This window comes from Dipteris shenzhenensis, chromosome 14 (genome assembly GCF_047967505.1).
Source record: "Dipteris shenzhenensis isolate YYH24624 ecotype China chromosome 14, Dip_SZ_1.0, whole genome shotgun sequence".
Lineage (NCBI taxonomy): Eukaryota > Viridiplantae > Streptophyta > Polypodiopsida > Gleicheniales > Dipteridaceae > Dipteris > Dipteris shenzhenensis.
In genome coordinates, this window is record NC_141609.1 from 50,383,929 (window position 1) to 50,404,711 (window position 20,783).

The window sequence follows — 20,783 nt, forward strand, 5'->3', positions numbered from 1 at the left end:
GCAAGATTGAGATTGAGATATTAAAGTCTTTGGAAGACCGATGGGTCTATGAGACTGTAAAAAAACTGGTACAAACGAGCTGTGGTAGTGGAGCTACTAACCGAGCATCTGCACCAATGCAAAATGCACAAAATGTAGAGTGATAGTACTAAGTCCTAAGTACAATATAGTCATGTCAGTGGTCGACTATCAGTATCAATCTCATCATCATCATCATGAGGACATCAAGGTGGATGAGGCAATGGGGACATGAAATCGGCAACAAAGTGTTGTCAGCAACTCATGGGTGCAGCCCTGGCATGTCTCCTGGTCATAGCTCTACGTGTGGTCATAGCTTAACCCGGCAACTAGGGCTACTGTGACCCCTGTCGGGCAAGCTCTGACTCTGAACAAGGAGGGGATGTCCCCAAGTGTGATCTGTGTGTCAACCCTCTGTCTGAGCTGCCAGGTCACTGGCTTCTGGTCTAGGTCATGTCGATGCCTCATCTCGTGGGGGTCCATGTGATCTAGCTAGAAAAACTCTGTGATAGAGCTGATACATGATGACCTGAAATGCAGCATCTAGCTGTAATGTGGGTGACCCAAACTCAGCTTGAATGATCTGGTGAGGAACGGATGGCTTACCACGAATCATCCGTGATAACATGAGAAGCTGTAGCTACTCCACATAGGCCCACTCTATATCCGACAAATCTGGCCCCCAACAAGGGCTGTTGTACATCCCTGCTGGACAGACCAAGGAGTCAAAAAGCAACCCCTTGGTCCGTGGATCCTGAAAGTGTGAGCGAAAGCACTACCTCTCTAGTCTGGCCAATAAAGCATATCCTCTGCTCAAGCGTGCCTGCATCGCGGGTCTCATAGTAGAGAATGAGTTTGGGCATGTTATTGGATTCATCTCTCTCTCTCTCTCTCTCTCTCTCTCTCTCTCTCTCTCTCTCTCTCTCTCTCTCTCTCTCTCTCTCTCTCTCTCTCTCTCTCTCTCTCTCTCTCTCTCTCTCTCTCTATATATATATATATATATATATATATATGTGCATGCATGCATGCATCTATCTATCTATCTACACACACACACACACACACTTACATACATACATATGTATGTATGTATGTATATCTATATGTGTGTGTGTGTGTGTGTGTGTGTGTGTGTGTGAGAGAGAGAGAGAGAGAGAGTTTATTAAAGTCTATTAAAGATCGATGGGTCTATGAGACTATTAGAAAACTTGATACAATGAGCAAAAAGGGTGGAGCTACTAAACAAGCATCCTAACCCATGCTAGAAAATCGTGTAGGACATGGTCAATGTCATCATCATCCATATTACCTTACTCATAGTCCTCACTGACATCATTATCATCATAGCAAATATAGCCTGACCCAATACAATACAATACAACACACACATGGCATGTGATGTCAAAGTATGCCAATGATGGGCTAGGCTATGCAGACATAAAGCCTGTGATAGCTCGTTGTCTGCTATCTAGAAGTGTAGTCTATCGTGACCTCCTGGCGACGGCTCTACGCTTGACAAGCGCCACGGTAAACCTTGTTGGCCTACCGTGGGTCTGAACATGGATGAGATGTTAGCTAGTGTGATCTGTGCATTTGTCCTCCATCGAATGTGTTGCGTATCGGTCTCAGGGTCTCTACCTCACCTGCTATCCGTGATCAGTGGGGCAGCATGCTCTGGCTGGAAGAACTTCGTATTCACTCTCAGAGATGAGTTTGATAAGGCCTCCCATCTTATGATTGGATGAGACATTCTCTATGCTGAACCACCTCATGAATGAAGGCGGCGAGGCACCTCTGATCAGGGTATGAGAGAAGTATGGAAAGGGGTCCAAAGCTGTCTCTGAAGATGTAGTGGTATCGTCCACAGATCTCATAGTAGACTGGGCAATGGAACCTCTGACTCAATCTCATGTCGGTCACATAGTGTGTAGATACGTCTCTTTCTAGGGGTCCCCTCCACTCGTCCACTCTTGATCCGGAGTTGGTGTGATGAAACATGGAACTGCCCAATGGAAATCCTAAGCGAGTGTGATAGGTGAATCTGAGTGTACCCACCCTCCTTGGAGATGCACAAGTAGTGATCCTTATAGAAGTTGAGCTTCATAAGGAGCTCTCTTGGTGCCAACCAAGTCCTAAATGTGCTAGCTATAAAAGATCCTCTTGAATGATCGGGTTGAACTCCTTGCCACGAAACGGGACAAATGGGGCTTCAATGCTATACTGGAAGGGTGGTAGCCTATCTATGGGGAACCCAGTCTCTCGAACCACGTGCATGTGTCTGCATACCAGCATCTCTGATCACCCCGAAGAGGAGAAGAGAGCTCTGAGGGCTCTTTTTTTGGGGGCCCCCATAGGGTGGACTTTGTGGGAGACTAGGACTAGAGCAGACCTAAGCGACCTCGGATCTCATAGTATGCAGGGCATTTGAAAGTGAAATGCTACTCCAGCTCCATCTCTTGCCGATCACAGTGTACGGATGTGACCCTCTTTGGGTATGCCCTCAAAGTCAGTGTGATGAGACATGGAATTGCCCGATCGATGTCCTCAAAGAATGGAGGATGTGGATCTATGTATATCCTGGCAAAACAATGAAGCCCTCCTTTGAGATCCACAAGCAATGGTCCTTGTAGAAGCTGAGCTTCACCGAGAGGTCGCTGGGTGCCAACCAGGTCTTGAAACTATGTAGCTATAAGAGGTTCTCCCGAATAACCTGGTTGACCTCGTGATATGTGAGTGGGACGGAGGGTGGCCTCGTGATATGAGAGAGAGAGAGAGAGAGAGAGAGAGAGAGAGAGAGAGAGTGATTCTAGCAGCAGTGAAAACTTCTGCATGTACCGTGGAGATCTCTCTGTAGATTAGATGCTATGCCTGGAACTTCTCATTGACTATGTTGCTTACATTGTTAGCTTGGCTATTTGTGTACGTGTTCTTTTATTGAGAGGTCAAATGTTGAACTTGTTTGTGGAAAAACATGTAGGATAGATGCTCTTTATGTGATTAAATGCCTTATTAACTGTTGCTTGTAGGACTGTAAAGACATCGGATTTGATATTCTTGAATGCAACACAGGCTTTTTGGACTTCTCTGAAGAAGATCTTTTGAGGCTAATACATCTCATAAAAAGTGAAGGACTTAAGGCAAAACCTCAACTAGAGGTGCAAATTCCAAATTTAGAGGATGCCTCTTCTCAGAAGTTACGTCAAGGTGGCCCATCAAAAGCTTGTAGCTAGTTACGAGTGTTTTAGTGTCTGACACCTTGTAATATAAGTCATTAGCTTGGCCTCCATATTTTCTTCTGTTGTTTGCCACAGAAATGGATGCTCTTATTCGAAGGGCAGAAAGATGCTTGGAAGCTGGGGCTGACATGATCATGTTTGATGCTGAGGGTATAACAAAGGATGTTGAGTTGTGGCGAACTGATCTGATAGCGAAGATCATTGAATGGCTAGGGCTCCAAAGAATTATGTTCGAGGCAGATGAGCCTGAAAGTTTGCAGTGGTTTGTTAAGAACTATGATTCAGGGGTATGGAATGGACAGTTCTTTCTTTTCAATTTTAATATCTAGTTTGGGTGCAGTTTTGTTATCAATGCTTTGTGAGCATGTTAGCTGTTAATCTTGTATGGGTAAGGATTGCATTTCAAAATACTGAGGGTGAAGTAATGCACATTGCAGGTTAATTTGTTCGTGGACCACTCTGATGTGATGAGGCTGGAGTGTTTGCGAACTGGTTCATATCATTCTAGGAGGGACTGGGTTTGTAGTTACAAAATATGAACCAGTGGTTTCTTAAGAACTTGGAAAAGCGGTTATCGAAGATTGGTCGATCAAAATATGACTGTGTGAATGACTGCATGTATGGCAATGTGTTGAGCATGCCCTAAGTCATCATGGATTGTGCAGTTGCTCTGTAGAAGAGGCATTCGGATATGAAGCTAGTCTGTGTAGTCGTGAAGATGTGATCCGGTAGGTTATGCCATACAAGAGTGTCACCGACCCAAAACAAATGACAGCAATGTCAGAGGCATGGTGCGGTAGAGTAATCTCTATCATATGATGTGGGGTCAAAGAAGACTGCATAGTCAACGTGATCCAAGGGCTACGTAAAAGCTAGGGCCAAAGATGCAAGTATGATACTCTGCTCTATTGTAGAAGAGGCCCATAAAACTGACAAGGCATGGTGGCCTGTCAAATCTATATGCTCAACTATCATGAGCTGAAGGTGATCTTATGTGTGCATGGCTAAACTTCCATTGGCATGGGATGTAGAATTTGTCAAAGAGTCAAGGTGGAGCTAACAGTACAAAAGGCCTAGAAGCTTGAAATACAACTGAGAAAGCATAAGATATCCTTGAGGCATATGAGGTGCTGAATGCTAATGTAGGGATAGATCTATAATCCTAGATCCAACCACTAATCTGCATCAACTATGGATTGTATACAATAGCCATAAGTACATGCTAAAACACTAAGATTCCCCAAGTTGTGTTGTGTAAACCTGATGATATCCACTACACTGGAGCAATATTGTACTGATGCATAAATATCCTCATGCTAAGGAATGATCTGTTGATCAAAAGAGGTGGTGGATCCAAGGGTGGTACAATATGGCATGACTGAGTTGATGCTAGAGCATCATGAGCACTAATCTACTAATTTGTACTACTGATAAAAACTATATCCAAGGATGTAATATGCTCCATATCACATGTGGAATGGAGTCATCTGAAGAGATAAATGCATTATGACATGTTTCCCCTATGCTACTAGAGATGCGAGTGCTCTGAGGACTTGCCTTCTGAAAATTGCATGATCATACCTGAACTCCTACTATGTATCTATATCTGGTGTGACAGTAGATGGCTATATGTCACTAGAATCAGATTGTGCTGATGTAGATGGGAGTGCCTCATGCTAAGGGCTTACCATCAAAAGTGCATGATCAGAAACTATGGGCTGATCCATGCTAACATGTGGTACATCCACGTCTGATGTCTCAAGAGTAATAAGGCTCAAATCCACATCATAAATTGGTACATACCCTGTGGTAATGAGTGGTCAAAGTACGTTCTCTTTTCACTCACATATCTTGTCCAGCGTCATGACTAGTGTATCATCAACTATGTAGTGTGGTTAACTCCATGCTGGAGGTGGTCTGGTGCTTTTTGCAAGAGGCTTACCGTGTATTGACAGGAGTCTCTACCCATGAGATCATTGTATGAGAGCTACCACTGGGGTCTTATGCTCGATGGGGGCTTATGCTAAATGGTCAAAACCAAGTCATGTGAGTGCATGTATATGCCAAAGATCAACTCCTTCTTTGGCTACTGTGACTTCTCTAGGATTTCGTTCAAGCTTGAGATAGTGGTAGGAGAGGGTACATTGGTTGATTACCCCAAGCACGGTGACATTAACGATGGTAGTTGAAGAATGGGTGGTATCTTCATCTCAGGTGGTTTGCTCAAATGCTATTGTACCTACAATTTTGATGATTGATTACCAAAGACACGATGACAATCTTGCCATGGAGGTCAGCACAATCAAATTCACAACCTGCCACAGCTAGAGGCATGTACCCAATTCTTCATGGATGTGGCAAATCAATGGTCAGCAAACCAGGAAGCCCAACAGGAGGTGGTGGACTTGCGGTCCAAAGTCACCATGCTATGCATTGGAGGATGTAGTGATGTGGATCCAGGAACATCGGATGAGGTCGGCACAATGAAATTCACAACTGTAGAGCTAGAGGCATGTGGCCAATTCTTCATGGATATGGCAAATCAATGGTCTCAGTGAACTAAGAAACCCAGTAGAATAGGTGGTGGACTTGCAGTCCAAAGTTGCCATGCTATGCATGAAGAACATAGTGACGTGGATCCAGGAAGATGGGATGAGGTAAATGGAGATGTGCCTCATTGTTCTCAAATAGAGCATTTGAGAAGTAGAGGTAGCAGCAGAGGCATCCCAGTGGCTCCATGAAGAATACGTCTGGAGCATTGATGCGAAGCTACTATGCCGACAGACACCAGATAGCCTAGCACACTACTTGCAAAAAATCTCGGATATGGTATTAGCTAGTATGAATCAATTGGAAATATTTGTTGGGGACCTTGCAAGTAGAGGTATAGCAATGATGGAATAGCTAGATTCAGTGCTATCGACGCACTATGGTTTTAGAAAACATGTTGCAAACCATTGGCAGGTCGTCAAGAGCCACATGTGGGTGCAAGTGGTGGTTTTTAGAATAAATGTAGACCTTACTTTAGTGGGAAGAAATCATGCTCCATACTACTAGTTCGGTTGGTGCCAACGTGAGTAGTGTGAAACGTGAGTAGTGTGAATAAGGGAAAAGGTTACCAGGACAGTGGCAGAGTAGGAAAATTGGGAGGCCAAATACAACACATTGGAAAACACTTTTGGGGAGAGTGTCACTATGCAAATGGCATGCATTTGTCAATTGCAACGTAGTCTCAGAAGGGTGTGTTTTTTGCTAGAGTTGAGTGCTCATTCTTTGGCACTACATTTGCCACCTTGTCCACTATGGTGGCATGAAGCTGATTGGTTTTTGAGTAGGCTCTACTCCAAGTACCACATCCTTTTTTCTCAACTATCAAATCCATCTGCTTTATTTCCATAGGTCAATGAGCACCCATTGGCCCATCCGGAGCGAATTGAGTTCAATCTACCATGGAGCGCTATGATCCAAGAGCACATGGAATGACAGCAATCATGGACTTTTAATAGGCTAAAATGTGTTACAATGGATGGAATTACCAAGTTGAAAGTGAGGTATTTAAAATGAAGTCCTATGCTTATAGTAACAAATGATGTAGTGTGAGGAATAATTACAAGTTCTTATTCTATGTTTCATCTCATAGAATCATATTGCGCTTTTATTTTTCTTGAATATCCATACCCAAAAGATGGCATAAACTGAGTAACACCACAAAGTTGTCACCATTTTCCAAATATTCCAACTTCAATGCTCAAGGTTTTATTTCAATATTAAACTTGATTGTTGCTTTGTCAACATAATATGGTGTGATACTCAAACTTTCTTCCAAACCATTTTCTAGAAGGTGTTAAGATATTGGAGTTGACAAACAATTGATCAACATTTTTATGATTGGTAAATGATGAGTGCACTTCAATTCATCAAAATTGTGTGCTCTCAAAGACTATTTGCTCTTCAATGATTGCAATAAGTGGACACTCGAGAATTATCAACCATTGGACTTGGAGTTCTTAAAGACATAAAGGGAAATAAAGCAAACAATGGATGGGTCCTCCTCTACATGGGAAGGGAAGAGACTATTGTGCCCAACAGAAATAAATCACATGTTATCTTGTAAAAGGGCTAAAGATGTCATCCAAGTAACACAATCTATGATCTTATGTCAAGTCAATTTGCAACTCCTTAAATAAATAATGATGTAAAGCCAAATCTACTATCTAACTTGGAAGTTTTCAAAATTGTATTATGTAGAAAGAATAATTCATATTGTGTGTTAATTCTCAACTTGTAGTTGAGGTGAGGTGTGTTAAGAATGATGTAGTAGTATACAATAGCAACCAATTTGAAACAATGGCATTGGAGATCTATGATGGCAAGGGTTTGTGAGGTTCTATAAAGTTCAATGTACCTTTAGCTCATTTTGCTACATTTTTTTGGTCTCAAAATAATAGAGTCCATAGATGCTTTCCTTTCCTCCATTATCTTTTTAGGATGCACTTTTGCATGTATCCTCTGAGATGTGCACCATCTTGTTACAAAACTTGATGGGATGTTGAAGTGTATGCTAGCACTACACAAGATTTGATTGTTGTTCACAAACATGTTCACTAATATCACTCAGTTGTTGTCATTATCTTGCATTCAAGTTACTTAAAATCTCAAGGTCCATTGTTAATAACTATAGTTGTCCATGTCTTCAAGCTCAAGTGGCAATGGGTTTGTATTGGTAACTATAATTACATGATCGATCCTTGCTTTGATTTTTTATGTGCCTTTCATTAAGCATAATTTATTTCCTTCCCCTCCCAATATTTTGAATCTATTTTTCCAAGTCACTAGTTCAACAAAAACATGAATGTATTAATGTCCTCTATCTAGATGAGCAATTCCATCCAACCTCAACTATTTATTTTTATGCTATCATCTTTGATTGCAAAATAAAATTTTGGTTTTATTCAAGTAGTAGATGTAGAATTAAAACAAATCCACTTATGATAACTTTCCCTTATCCTATGCTTCCCCTTCATCTACTTTAGTTACACTTAATCTTTTTATTCTTTCATTAAGCTCAAGTTAAAACATGATTGGGAAGGGATTGTTTATAGTCTCCACCTCATCCCCTATGTGAACACAATCATATGCTCGTGGATATCCAAACATCCAGTTGATTTTATCGATGATGAACTTCTTCAAAATCAATGGTCTTGGCAATAAGGTTCTAGACTAGTCCTTTGTACAAGTGCCCCACTTTGGAGATCTAATGATCATGTCCAAGATAGGACCAAGAGGAGCTAGGTTGATCTACATGAGTAACTACTCATAATAATACTTGAGCCAAAGTGAAGGCCATCAACCTTAAGAGAGTGACACTTGGTAGATATACCACTTGTAAAGACCACATTTTTTAAAAGCGAACACACTAATCTATAGCCAAATGTGTTCCCTATATTAACAAAGAATCTAGTTGGTGACATTTTCCCTCCTCCAAGATCTATAAAAAGGGGGTTGCACTTGGATTGATACATCCCCCTCTTATTCAATCGTTTTGTTGCATTCTCAAGGTAGAAGAGTAATATTTCTATGTGGATAACACTCTCATGTATTTGTGTCCAATTTGTACCTCCCCACAATTCCAACATTTGGCTTCAGAGCCATTACACCATCATCTGAATCTTGCCCGACCTCATACATTTTGTTGGAACTATGTGCTTCTCCTTGAGGGCATCTTCATCTCACCATTCTTATGGACATTCATGGGAAGATTTATGCCTCACATTTGGTGGGTGGGCTACTGCATCATATTTGTGTACCAAGGTTGCCTCAGTTTGAGCTCAAGATAAGGTGCAAAATCATTGTAATTTGTGCCTCAATTCTTACGTAGCTCATTTTTAGGATGAATCTATTCCTGTGTAGGTCTCCACTATGTGTAAAAAACATGGTTGTTTTGTGGCAGCTCTTATGTTAATTTTTTGAGTTGGATACTAGGTAAAACAAGAATTTTTTTTTGATTTGGTTGAGTCTCTGACATGTGAGGATGCACAAGGTCATCCCTTATGGTAGAAAGCCATGGAGTTTGAGATTAGTTCCATTGAATGTACATGCAATTTGGTTGATCCTCCTATTGGAAAGAATATTGTGGGCACCAAATGGATCTATAAGGTCAAGTACCATTCAAATGGCACAATGGAAAAATACAAAGGGTAAAGCTCACCTCATTGCCAATGGGTATGCATAGAAAGAGGGAATTGAATACGAGCTAACGTTTGCTCTTCTAGTAGCCAAAATGACTACTATGTGTTCTACTATCTCCTTAGTTGTATGTTATGGGTGGTCAATGTATCGAATGGATGTTAAGACTACCTATTTGAAAGGGGATCTTAAGGATGTGGTATTTTTGTCATAGTTTCACATGTAGCAGAAGAAAAAAAAGCTCAAACGAATGATTTATTGGATGAGCTATCGAATGAAAGGACTATGCATCAATCTTTCAAAGCATGATATGAGAAATTCAAGAATCATATGAACAACAAGATTACAAGGCTATAGTTTGAGATTCAATCACTCATTGAAGAGAAAACCAAATGGCTCTGCACGAGAAGGATGCTTTGGTTGAAATGACTAAAGATATAAAGAAAGAGTCATAACAAAAAATAGAGGAGGCATAGTCTTTTGTGGAAGCCTTGCAGAAGCAAAACAAAGTTATTGAAGAAAAAACCTAGCAACTACAGGATCTACTAATTACCAGAAGCACCATGATAGAGGATGTACATAAGGGGCTCATTGATACAAAGGGCACTTTGTCTCAACAATTGGATCAAATAGAAGACCAAAATGTAGAGCTGAGGACTCATAATGTGTTGCTGTAGAGTAAATGCATAAGAAGCAATAGAAACACAAATAGAGGCGATGGTGCATGATGACACCATAGAAGTGGATGGCAAGTTTGTCAGTGCCCAAGAACTTTAAGATATAGAGCATCAATTGGACACTTACATGAAAGATATGTGGAAGTAAATAAATGGGGAAACAGGTGGAGACCTTTGTCCATGCATTTGCATATTACCTAAGGACTGAAGAGTCAATTGGAATAACCATGCTGAAGGAAAAAATTGAAGCCTCACAGACGGAGTTGTATGAAGTGAAAATGGGGATATTTATTTTGTGTTTTGCTTCATTACCTAAATTGAGCAAGCCCTTGTATACAGAAGATGAGGGACCATGAGGTTCTCAATGATCGAGGCCCTTCATCCCCTCCTATCGTTTTAATTGAATTGCTATTTATGATTCAAAGAATGTGGTCTCTTCTTTATTTCCTTTGACAGATAACCCAAAGTAGGATGCCTTGACAAAGTAGCAAGCAACTGCAGAGGTTTGATTACATGCTACAAATCAACCACTTCCTAGGCAGAGGCAGAAGAGGATGTGCCTTTGTAGAGATCTGTTGAAACATTGCTGAATGACTTGATTGACAGAGTATGCCATAATGATGAAGTTAAGGAGAGTTCTTTTATTACACACACTCCTACAGATACTCAGACCAATACTGCATACAATAATCATTCTGCAAATCCTGATTTGCAAAATCCTCAATAGAAGATTGATGATACAATTGTAGGTCGTGGCTGACACTTCTCTCCTGTGGACCAGTTGACTTGAAAACTTCATCACGATTCTCATTCTCACTTGTGTTTTTTAATACAATCTAGTACTAGTTTCATTTCAAATCCATTTCCTTGTTTTCTAAAGCTAGTATAGGTAAATAGATACTAGACTTGGTAATTTCTTTTGGGGAAGAGTAGACAACTATACATGGAAATAGTTTTGAACCTTAGTATTGCACCAAGCTCTTTACTCTATTAACCACATGGTTCTAGATTGAGGAGATGTTGCCTCATGAAAGGGGTTTGCTTGTGATCCATTAGAAGTTAGCTGATTACACTCATTGGTGATTCAGGTCAGGAATTTTCCAAAGTTCCTATCCACTGGGTGTGCTAGTGATGCATAGCTAAAATCCCCACAGATATTTAGTATAGATAATCGAGATAGACGTGTAAATACACTTAGCAGTTTTCATATACAAAGAGACACCAACTGTTGGGTGCATCTCTTCATACCTCATATCTGTATTCAATTGGTACTATGTTTGTATTACGGTTTGGAGAAGAACAAGTTGAATGTGTCTCACTAATTTGGTTGAGAGATCTATCTGATGAAAGATGTTTGTATCTAAGATCTATCATGAATACAGTTAATGTTTTTTGCTTCTTCATTTCCTCTGTTTATTGTAATGTTTATGCAAAACGTTCTCTTTCTTGTTGCACTTATCTATTGTTTTTTGTGTTAAATCTGCAATACTCATAAGAGCTGTGAGGATTCTATCTTTTATTGCAGCATATATATTAGTTTTAGTTGTCTGGATGACCCTGTGAACATAAAAAGTAAATATTGAGTTGGACTTTTACACCTTAGCTCCAAATATTTGCTCTAATTTTGTTCCAAACCTATTTTGATGTGTTTATAATTTATAATGTTGATATGATGCAAATTTTGATGAAAGACCTCAACTTCAACAATTATGAATTTGGTAAAGAGCTCATGTTAAATAATTGTGAGAGATATCTCATTGTTTATTTCACACTTAAACTACGAAGGCCATCATTGAAACTTGAGATCATCCTCCAATACTTGCCAAGTACATTCAGTTTCATCATTGATGCGCATGGTAATTGAATCCCATGGGAAACATAAGAATTCATTGATCATCACAATAGTCCACTATATAATGTTCAAGCAGACCCTTGAGCATTGAATTTGCTTTGAATTTATAACCTCCTGATATCATGACAAGTGATTGACTTCAACAAATATCATAAAGACAATGAAATCAATGGAAATGCATTAAATTTGTATTGAAATTTGGTACCAAATAGTGCAATGTCTCTAGAAGGAACATTGTAAATAATCAATCAAAAGTGAAGTGAAACTCTATTAATTCAATATAGGATGGAGACTTTTAACTACAAGCCACAAGTTGAATGTCATACCATTGAAAGAAATCTACACTACTTTTATAAGACACAAATATTCAATCAAGAGTAATTTATCTTGGACAAGACTTTTAATACTGCACCAAGAGTTGCCAACTTGTAGCTTTATAAAGAGTTCACTATCTTGGATTTTGACTATTGCCTGAAAATGAACAAATAGTCTCCACTTCTCAATCTAGGTGGCCAATTCATACTAAATTATAAAAGTATACAACTCACAATAAAGTTGGTAGCATGTCACCCTCCAACACCCAAGAATGTATACATTGATAGTAACTAGTGAATATATATGAGCGTACATATGTTTTACACAAGTCCATGAAAATAGTTTTAACTATGTTCTAATATTTTGTGTTCTATATTTTATGTTCTAACTAATATTTTATGTAAAATGGCTTTAGCTAATATTTTATGTTCTATATAATCGACCTCATTCGTAATTAGCATTTTTACTATCCTTCACTACGCGAGAGAGAGAGAGAGAGAGAGAGAGAGAGAGAGAGAGAGAGAGAGAGAGAGAGAGAGAGAGAGAGAGAGAGAGAGAATTGAGGAGAAGGGTACAAATTAATATTGTCATCTAGCATAACTTCTTGTAGGAAACTAATGCTAGCTTCCTTGTTAGTGAGGGATGTTGGCATAGTCCAAGACATCATGGAGGTAAATCTAATTGTGCACTCAAGGTAAAGTAGCTAATGTTTGCATTTATGAACATTTGTGTCCATATAGTATCACTCGAAGAAACTCATGGTGGTGTCATCCTAATGATACCACCATGATGGAGATCTTTTCAAAAAATTGATGTGAACCATAAATGGAAGGAGCATCCTTTCAAATGTATAGAACTAAAAATATATTGAAACACCTTTTTTTTTAATCATTTCATCATGGTGGTCTACGAATGGACCCTTGAAAGGAGGTCCTTGGAAGATCCTCGAAGATCCTAGTGCCTTTATGGATTTGCAAGAAGGTTAGAGCATCTGACATGGCATTATATGCTTGCTTGGCAAAACTTGAAGACATGATACATTCACCTCATGGGGATCCATTGCTTGGCTCACGTACTAAAGGCTACATAAGCTTTTTGAGGGAGCCGATGAGGACTAGAAACTTGTGATTTGAAGAGGAATTTGTTTGAATTCGGTGGCTCTTTCCACCTTTCGCTAACACTCTTCCTCCATAGACTCAGCATGGGAGGTTATTGAGACTCTTACACCTTGATAGACGTGGAAATTCATTTATAGAAAGGCCATCAACTACACTCAAGCCTAGAGCTCTTAGTCTATTTGCATCATTTTGCATAACACTATTCACACTCTCATGGCTGATGTAGACTAGAAACTTGTGATTTGAAGTTTGTTTGAATTTGGTGGCTAGTGTCACATGTACACATTACAAAAAAAGAGAGAGATTAATTTGCAAATTAGTTACGTGAACTTGGATCAAAATAAGAGGTCAAAGTAGGTGCTTATGTGTTAGTAGCTAGATTGGATTTAAAGTTTACTAATGGGAAGTATATATAGCAAATCACTTTAAGGTAGCAAACATGTTATTCTATATTCTTTTATATTGTGTGAAGGCTAGTTAAAGCTATCAAAGTTGCCTAAGGTGACCTCGCACTATGATGGTCAAGATGTAAAGCAAGAGTAAGTAATTTTCAATTCAAATATATAGTTGCATAGTAATGGCACACACATGTTGAAATGATAAAAAGAGGGAAGGGTGCATACACTAAAATTTACAAGCCTTGACAATGTAATGGGTCATATTGGTGAGTAGGTGGGACATAGGACGGAGATTTGAAAGTCAAGTGATTAGTTGGAAATTGAAGACAAGTGGAAGAGGAGGAATGACTTTTTGGAGCAAGTGATGTTTTTTGTGATGTAGGATCTAGAGGGGAGTAAGTCAAATTCTCTAAAAGTGGGGAGTTTAAATGGGTGTATATGGGTGCTTTTATTTGATTAACCTACTAGGCAATGTATCAATGTAGGAGGTCATATGATATCTTTTCTTATTATTAGCATGTGTTTGTTGATTATTAGTTAATGGTTGTGCACACACATGTAAACGGGAGAGCAGCAGGGGACCGTTAATGTGGGTGATCGAAAGGGTTGTGAGAGTATGTTAGGGAAGGTTGTGAATGCGAATGGGATCTTGACCATGGAAGGGAATGTAGGGAATATTCGTGTTGAAATGATCCTAGAGTGCTTTGAATACTGAAATATGAAAACCGAAAGAAAAAGGAAAAGAGGAATAGAATGATGGATCGGCCACCTTCAACGTTCCCTTGCCCTTCACGCCGCGCTCACACCACCCATCACCATTTCTTTGCGTTTGGCTCCCTTTTTCAACGACGACCAATTTCCATCCACGCGTTTTTCCTTCTCGCAGCTGCAGCTGTTGCTCACATTAACCCTCCTCAACCTTCTGCCCTTGCTTTCTGCCCCTTACCTTTGCCTCCACGGCCCCTCACGCTCCGTTCGATCTCATATGGCCGAGTACTATGAAGTCCTCGGAGTTAAATCTAACGCTACGGCAGCTGAAATCAAAAAAGCATACTACGTTAAGGTAAACCGTAAGTCCCGTTGTCTCCTCACGTAACCCACAAAGCTCTAGGTCCAGGGCTAACAAGATAGTTGTTGTTCATGGTGAAGAATGGTTAAAACAACCCGTCCACTGGAGGTCTGATAACACGTTTTCCTGTACAGCTTCGTGCTTTAAGGATTTACTGACTGACACAATAGTGTCTCTGTGTTTTGCGTGCGTATCTCAGAAATCTTTCGATTGTTTCCAATCTTAACACTATAGCTTGCTTGTCAGCCGCTGCTGGGAACAAATGGAGCGCAACACAATTTGATTAATATGAGATCGTCTAAGGACTTTATAATGATGGTTTAGCCTATTCTACGTAAATGCCATATATATTGCATTTCTACCTCAGTCAGTAACCACTTGCCTCTTACCAAAGAATTGAAGAGCCTATAAAGAAATACATTTTCATTTTGCTTGCCAGACCGTTTTGGGCACATTACGTTGCCTCGCATTGTTTCATGGGTTTGTGGTGGGAAAGAGACCGATGAGACAGGTCGTATACGCCCCATTTAGCTGATGCGGCAGGCCCGGTTACCAACTTGGCAGAGGGATGGTTTTCCAATGCCTCTCTTGCGTGAGCTTTCCTTTCGCTTACCCCTCTTCTTCCTACTATAGATGCTCTCCACTGTTCCTGTGGTGATCCATTTAAAAATTTAAACAAAAGACTTTAGTAACTCTAAGAAGCGAAACATAAAGGCAGCTAGATGATATCTCCGTAAAATAGATGCTTGAGGCCTTGGTATTTGAGTTTTCTGTCGTTGCCCATTATTGTGCAATTTCTGGCAGAATCGTTAAACTTGGTGATAAGGAAATATTACTGCTTACAATGCACATACAATTATTCCTTTGCGATACTATGAACAGATTAAGAGGTTACACAAAATAAAATGGGGCTCAATGAAGGAGGTTCTATGAGGATATAATATTTGTAAAGGGAGCTATTACAATCAAACTTTGGGCAAGTTTGAATGTTTGTGGATAGAGAAGACGAAAACCATATTAATGGATGTATGATTACAGCCTTAGCCGGTGAACCAATTTTGGGATGGGGTTTGATATGTTTTGGGAGATAGATCATAAAGGGAGGTTTGGACCCCAAAGAAGGCTTCATAAGGGCTCTATTAGGTAACCCAACTCCAATGGTTAAGGAAGGGTGTTCATTTTTTACTCAACTAACATGGGTACCCAAGAGCCTTCAAATCATCGCCCTGAAAATCCATCTACATCAAAATGTGGTAATCGAATACATTTATCTTGTATACGGTGCAGTGTGTATACTGAGGCCCGGGTGGGCACTGGGTACAGCATGTGATGAGTTGTCTACGATCAATGTCTCAAATGTTGGCCTTAATTGAAGGGGAGCTTCCTGACTTCTAAGTGAATACTTTTGTAGTTCATGTTTTCTCAAGTCACCAAGATAACTGTCCTTTGTAATCTGATTGCTATGTCTTTTGAACCTATGAAATGCAATCCTTCGGTGAGAAGCCCTTGGTTACACACTCATTGACAAAAACAATTTATAGCAGATTTCAGAAGATTCGCCCAAAAGTTAAGACTTCCATTCCCTCACACTCTGTGGAAGCACACTGTTCACTTTTGATTTAGGAACTTATGTGTGCGCTCACATAGAGATAAGACAGAATTTTTGAAATGATTATAATTTTAGAGTTCTGTTTTATTTGATTCCAGGCACGGAAGGTGCACCCTGATAAGAACCCAGATGATCCTCAAGCAGCTTTCAACTTCCAGGCGAGCATTTCCTTTCCTTTATTATATGGACCCTGCTTTCAAGTCCTTTTATTTTGGTCGGGGAGAAGATAAAAATCATACTTATGAGTGGATGAAATCAACTTCTGCTTTCATTTTGAATCATTAGTGATAGTAAGACATCACTGCATGTCTAGCCTGTTTCTTCTCCTGAGGTTCAGCTTCGTCTCCTTTTTCAATTTGGCCAATACAGGTTCTCTCGGAAGCATACCAAATTTTAAGTGATCCTGTTCAACGGGAAGCCTATGATAAATATGGGAAACTGGCAGTGGCACAGTAAGTTTTTTTCCTTTGAATTAGGATGAAGTTGTACATTATTATTTAGATCTCTTCAAACGTGAAAGTAATCATGTTCTCTGCACTTTTTTTCTCGTTGAAATTTGAAGAGCTTTACTGTCTCTCAAGAATGATAAAAAATCGACACCCAATACTACAGAAAAACAAAGTAGCATTGTCTTAAAAGCTGGAATCAGCTCCTCTTTGCCAGTCCAGAGTATGACTAAACTTTTATATGTGCACGCATGCATTAAATAAGCACGCAATGTATGTGGATGCATGCAATAAGTGGGGATAGCGTAGCCATTGCAGTCAATTGGGCTACGTTATAATAAATGATATCGAGCTATTGTGGCTGCATTAACTTAGTAACACAATTGAATTCTGGATCGAGGTAAGGAAATTGCTATTAGCGAATATTTGCTTATATGCACTTAAGCATCTGCATTTCTGAGAACACCCTTGGTCTACTTTCTTGTGATTCCATGGAAATAGAAACAATAAATATGGATTACAACCCTATTATGACTCTATCTTTTCAGATCTATAGTATGATGGTAGAGATTTGCATGCTTTTGATGTAAGAATTCAAGCTCATCCTTGCCGTTTACAAACAATGTTTCACTGGACAACACATTAAAGTAAGGAAGGCTAGATCTTATTCCTATGCTCTAGATAGTAACAGTTCCAACCTCGCCATATCCCCTTGTCTTAAACACAATTTAAGGGTGATTGAATTTACATGTTATTTACATGTTGAAAGTAGAATAAAGGTGATACTTCTAGTTGTATGCCACTCATATGAATTTTCCTAATCTATCAAAAAAGGTGATACTTCTAGTTGAAAGTAGAATAAAGGTGATACTTCTAGTTGTATGCCACTCATATGAATTCTCTCAATCTAAAAATGTTATTGACAGAATGTGTGCCTGTTCAATACAGGGATTCTATGCTGGATCCTGCAACAGTATTTGGTATGTTATTTGGCAGTGAATCATTCGAGGAGTATGTAGAACAACTGGCATTGGCTTCTTTGGCCTCTATGGAAATATCAGATGGTGATCAGCCAGTCAACATCAAGAAGATGCGGGAGAAACTTGAGGTGTATATTGTTCCTGTAAATATTATTCACTCCAGCAGCACAGGCTTTCAAGGATGTCTAGGTGCTGTTAATACTTTGGATTTATGTTTTAATGGTGAAATATGCTTTGCTTCAACTACGGTCTTTAAGATATGTACCACTGTAGAAGCAAGCTAGCATATCCTTGTAGTGTTCTCCTCTTTAGCTTTGGTTTTACATCCTTTGGCAAGAGCCTAGGCCTGAGGTCTGATTATGAGCTCTACAGTTGATTAATCTTCACCGGGGGTGCTTGCCATGAAGGCCTGCAATTCAGTTCTACAAGGTGCCGGGACGTCCAGGCGTGAGGAGGTTCAAAGCCACCGTGGGATCGATCTTTGGCAGGCCATCACTGCTCTACCATGTTGGTTTCCACCTCAAGGTCAATGATGCTGATTTATGAGATCAGCCTGTGCTCGGACGGTAGTTCAATGAGTGGAATGTGAATCACATAGACATGCTGATTTTATGGGATATTATTATCACATTGATCCTATTATCTGATATATTTGAGTCTCTATACCATTGAATTGATTGAGAAAGTTATGCATTTTTTAACATTAGGCTACTCAACACTGAATCTATCTGGATTCTGCCCACATACGTATGTTGATTCATCTTGGCACATGAAGCACTACAAATGGCCTCAATTCTTAGGGTGCTTTAGCTCACTTTCTTCTTTCTTTAGGGAGCTGTCCAAAGAAATTGTCGACTCGAGTTTTAGAGCTAAATTCTTTTTTCTTTTATACATTTACCAATTTATTAGAGCTTCGGATGGTATATGTTACTTTGCAAACAGTCCCCTTTGTTTCCTCTTTGTTGATATTCCTCAATTTATTTGTTCTAACACCAACTTCACAAACTTCTTCTTAGCAAATTCTATTTTTTCCTATTCGAAGCCGCACCTGTTGTAGCAAGAACTCTTATTAGAGAGATCTTTTTTTCTCCATCTTATGTGAATGCCATCAAGTCATCAGTGGTGACAGAGAAGCTTCACAATGTAGGGGATAGACAGTCCGCGTGTTGAATTTTTGAGTGATTAGCTGATGCTGGTCAGTTTAATCTGCTTTATAGGCTAATGTATTCTATTCAAAACAATGTATTTGATGGTAACTTCAACATTACGGAACGTTTTGTGTCGGAAGATTGAATGGTTGATTGTTGTTTTTTGTGATTATGATTAATGGGTTCTGTTGTCGAAACAAGAACATTTACTCAGACAACAGTCCATAGCATTCCCTACCATAATATTTGTTTTCCATTGCTTGTCTTTCTAGATATCTATGTGATAGATGTTTTCCAATGTAATTTATGTTGGGAATATCTTGAAGCAAGGTAAAATGTGTTTTATTAGTCTGCAAAGAAATAAGATCGGATCTGTTTGTACTTTATGAATGCAGGCTACCCAAAAGATGCGGGAAGAGAAACTTGCGCAAAGATTGAAAGATCGCTTAACGCCATACGTTCAAGGTGATAAAGAGGGCTTCACACTCCTCATGAAAGCTGAAGCAGGCCGATTGTCAAATGCAGGTAAGCTCCAGTATCATATAATGGTCCTGATAAGCATGATATGATAGTAAAAGGGTTGAATATTCTATTTATAAGGTATCACAAATTATCCCACCTCCAATGGACAATTGTCTCTTTGTTTGGGTTTATATTGTTGCCAAATGTTCAATTTGACAAGTGCTCATTTTAACGCCGAAAAGTTTCGTCCAGTATCACTATGAGGAAAAGCATACAAACAGGAATAATGTCCCTCTATTTCAGAAAACTGACAGTCTAGTCTAGATATAACTCTATTTGAAGATGTAAAATGAGGGAGCTCAACAAGATACAGAAGTAACTACAAAGACTGCAAAACTCACAAAAGTAGCTACAAAAGTTAGTCAACATAACAGAACTAAAAGAGAGTAAATTCACACGAATCCCTGCAAAACTGTAGACTATGAAATAAAAAGACGACCATGACCATTACCACTAGGTGGAACAAACCTCCGCCCACTTATAATAAGTAGCCAACAAATACAAAGGTTGAAGGCACTATGTAGGAATACATTGAAAACCCCAAACAGCCCCAAAATCCTCTCCACACACCATCCCGGCGATCGAGATTACAACAATGTTGAATGTAAGAACTCCCTCAATACGTCAACTGAAGCAATCAGTAAACTGAAGAGCTCTGCATAATTCCAAAGCAATCTCTAACTGTGTCGGCATCTCCCAACAACAAAAATAAAAATCTGCAGATGATAACCGGTGTACGTAGGGTGGGCAACAAACTCACAACAAAAGGTCTCAGAGTCGAATAACTGAGGATTATCAAAATGGTACCAACTCTCAAAAACAATGAGTAGATTGCAGAAGAGTTTCATATAATGCTGCAAAAAGTGCCACCACCATGATTTCCAGATTTGTAGGAGAAAGAAGTGGCTGTGTCTTAAGTGGAACTGAATAGAACCATCTTAGGAACAAGCACCAAGAAAACTGCTGAAGCAGATGAAGAGATGTTGTTGTTGAAGAACGAATTTCATGGAAGAATAGGCCGTGACAAAAGGAGCATCCCCTGAAAGAGGAAGCTACTGAAATGGTAATGATTCACCAAGAGCAGAATTTGGTTGCTGTAATTGCAACATTTGAAGTGGTAACAGGCGAAGCAACCTGATGCTCAAACCGCTTGAAATGGTGGGAAGGGTAGTGCCATGAGATTGGATTACGGAGACTGTGCAACCTGAG

The 20,783-nt window shown here is 39.6% G+C and overlaps 2 protein-coding genes across 3 annotated transcripts in view; both read left to right on the forward strand.

Moving 5' to 3' along the window:
• The first annotated feature begins 2,877 nt into the window (after positions 1–2,877).
• Positions 2,878–3,793, forward strand: LOC147894778 (protein HEAT-STRESS-ASSOCIATED 32-like). The gene is made up of 4 exons (XM_087385372.1): positions 2,878–2,937; positions 3,045–3,222; positions 3,330–3,541; positions 3,692–3,793. The coding sequence occupies exons 1-4, from the start codon at positions 2,878–2,880 to the stop codon at positions 3,791–3,793; spliced, it is 552 nt and encodes a 183-aa protein (XP_087241498.1).
• A 10,775-nt stretch (positions 3,794–14,568) lies between these two features.
• The window catches only part of LOC147894779 (chaperone protein dnaJ 10-like), a 31,172-nt gene continuing 24,957 nt past the window's right edge, over positions 14,569–20,783 (forward strand). For both annotated transcript variants that reach the window (XM_087384417.1, XM_087384418.1), the window contains exons 1-5: positions 14,569–14,863; positions 16,577–16,636; positions 16,848–16,930; positions 17,873–18,032; positions 19,448–19,577. In XM_087384417.1, the coding sequence (XP_087240543.1) occupies positions 14,786–14,863; positions 16,577–16,636; positions 16,848–16,930; positions 17,873–18,032; positions 19,448–19,577 (511 nt within the window). In that variant the 5' untranslated portion in view covers positions 14,569–14,785. The remainder of the gene's footprint in view (positions 14,864–16,576; positions 16,637–16,847; positions 16,931–17,872; positions 18,033–19,447; positions 19,578–20,783) is intronic.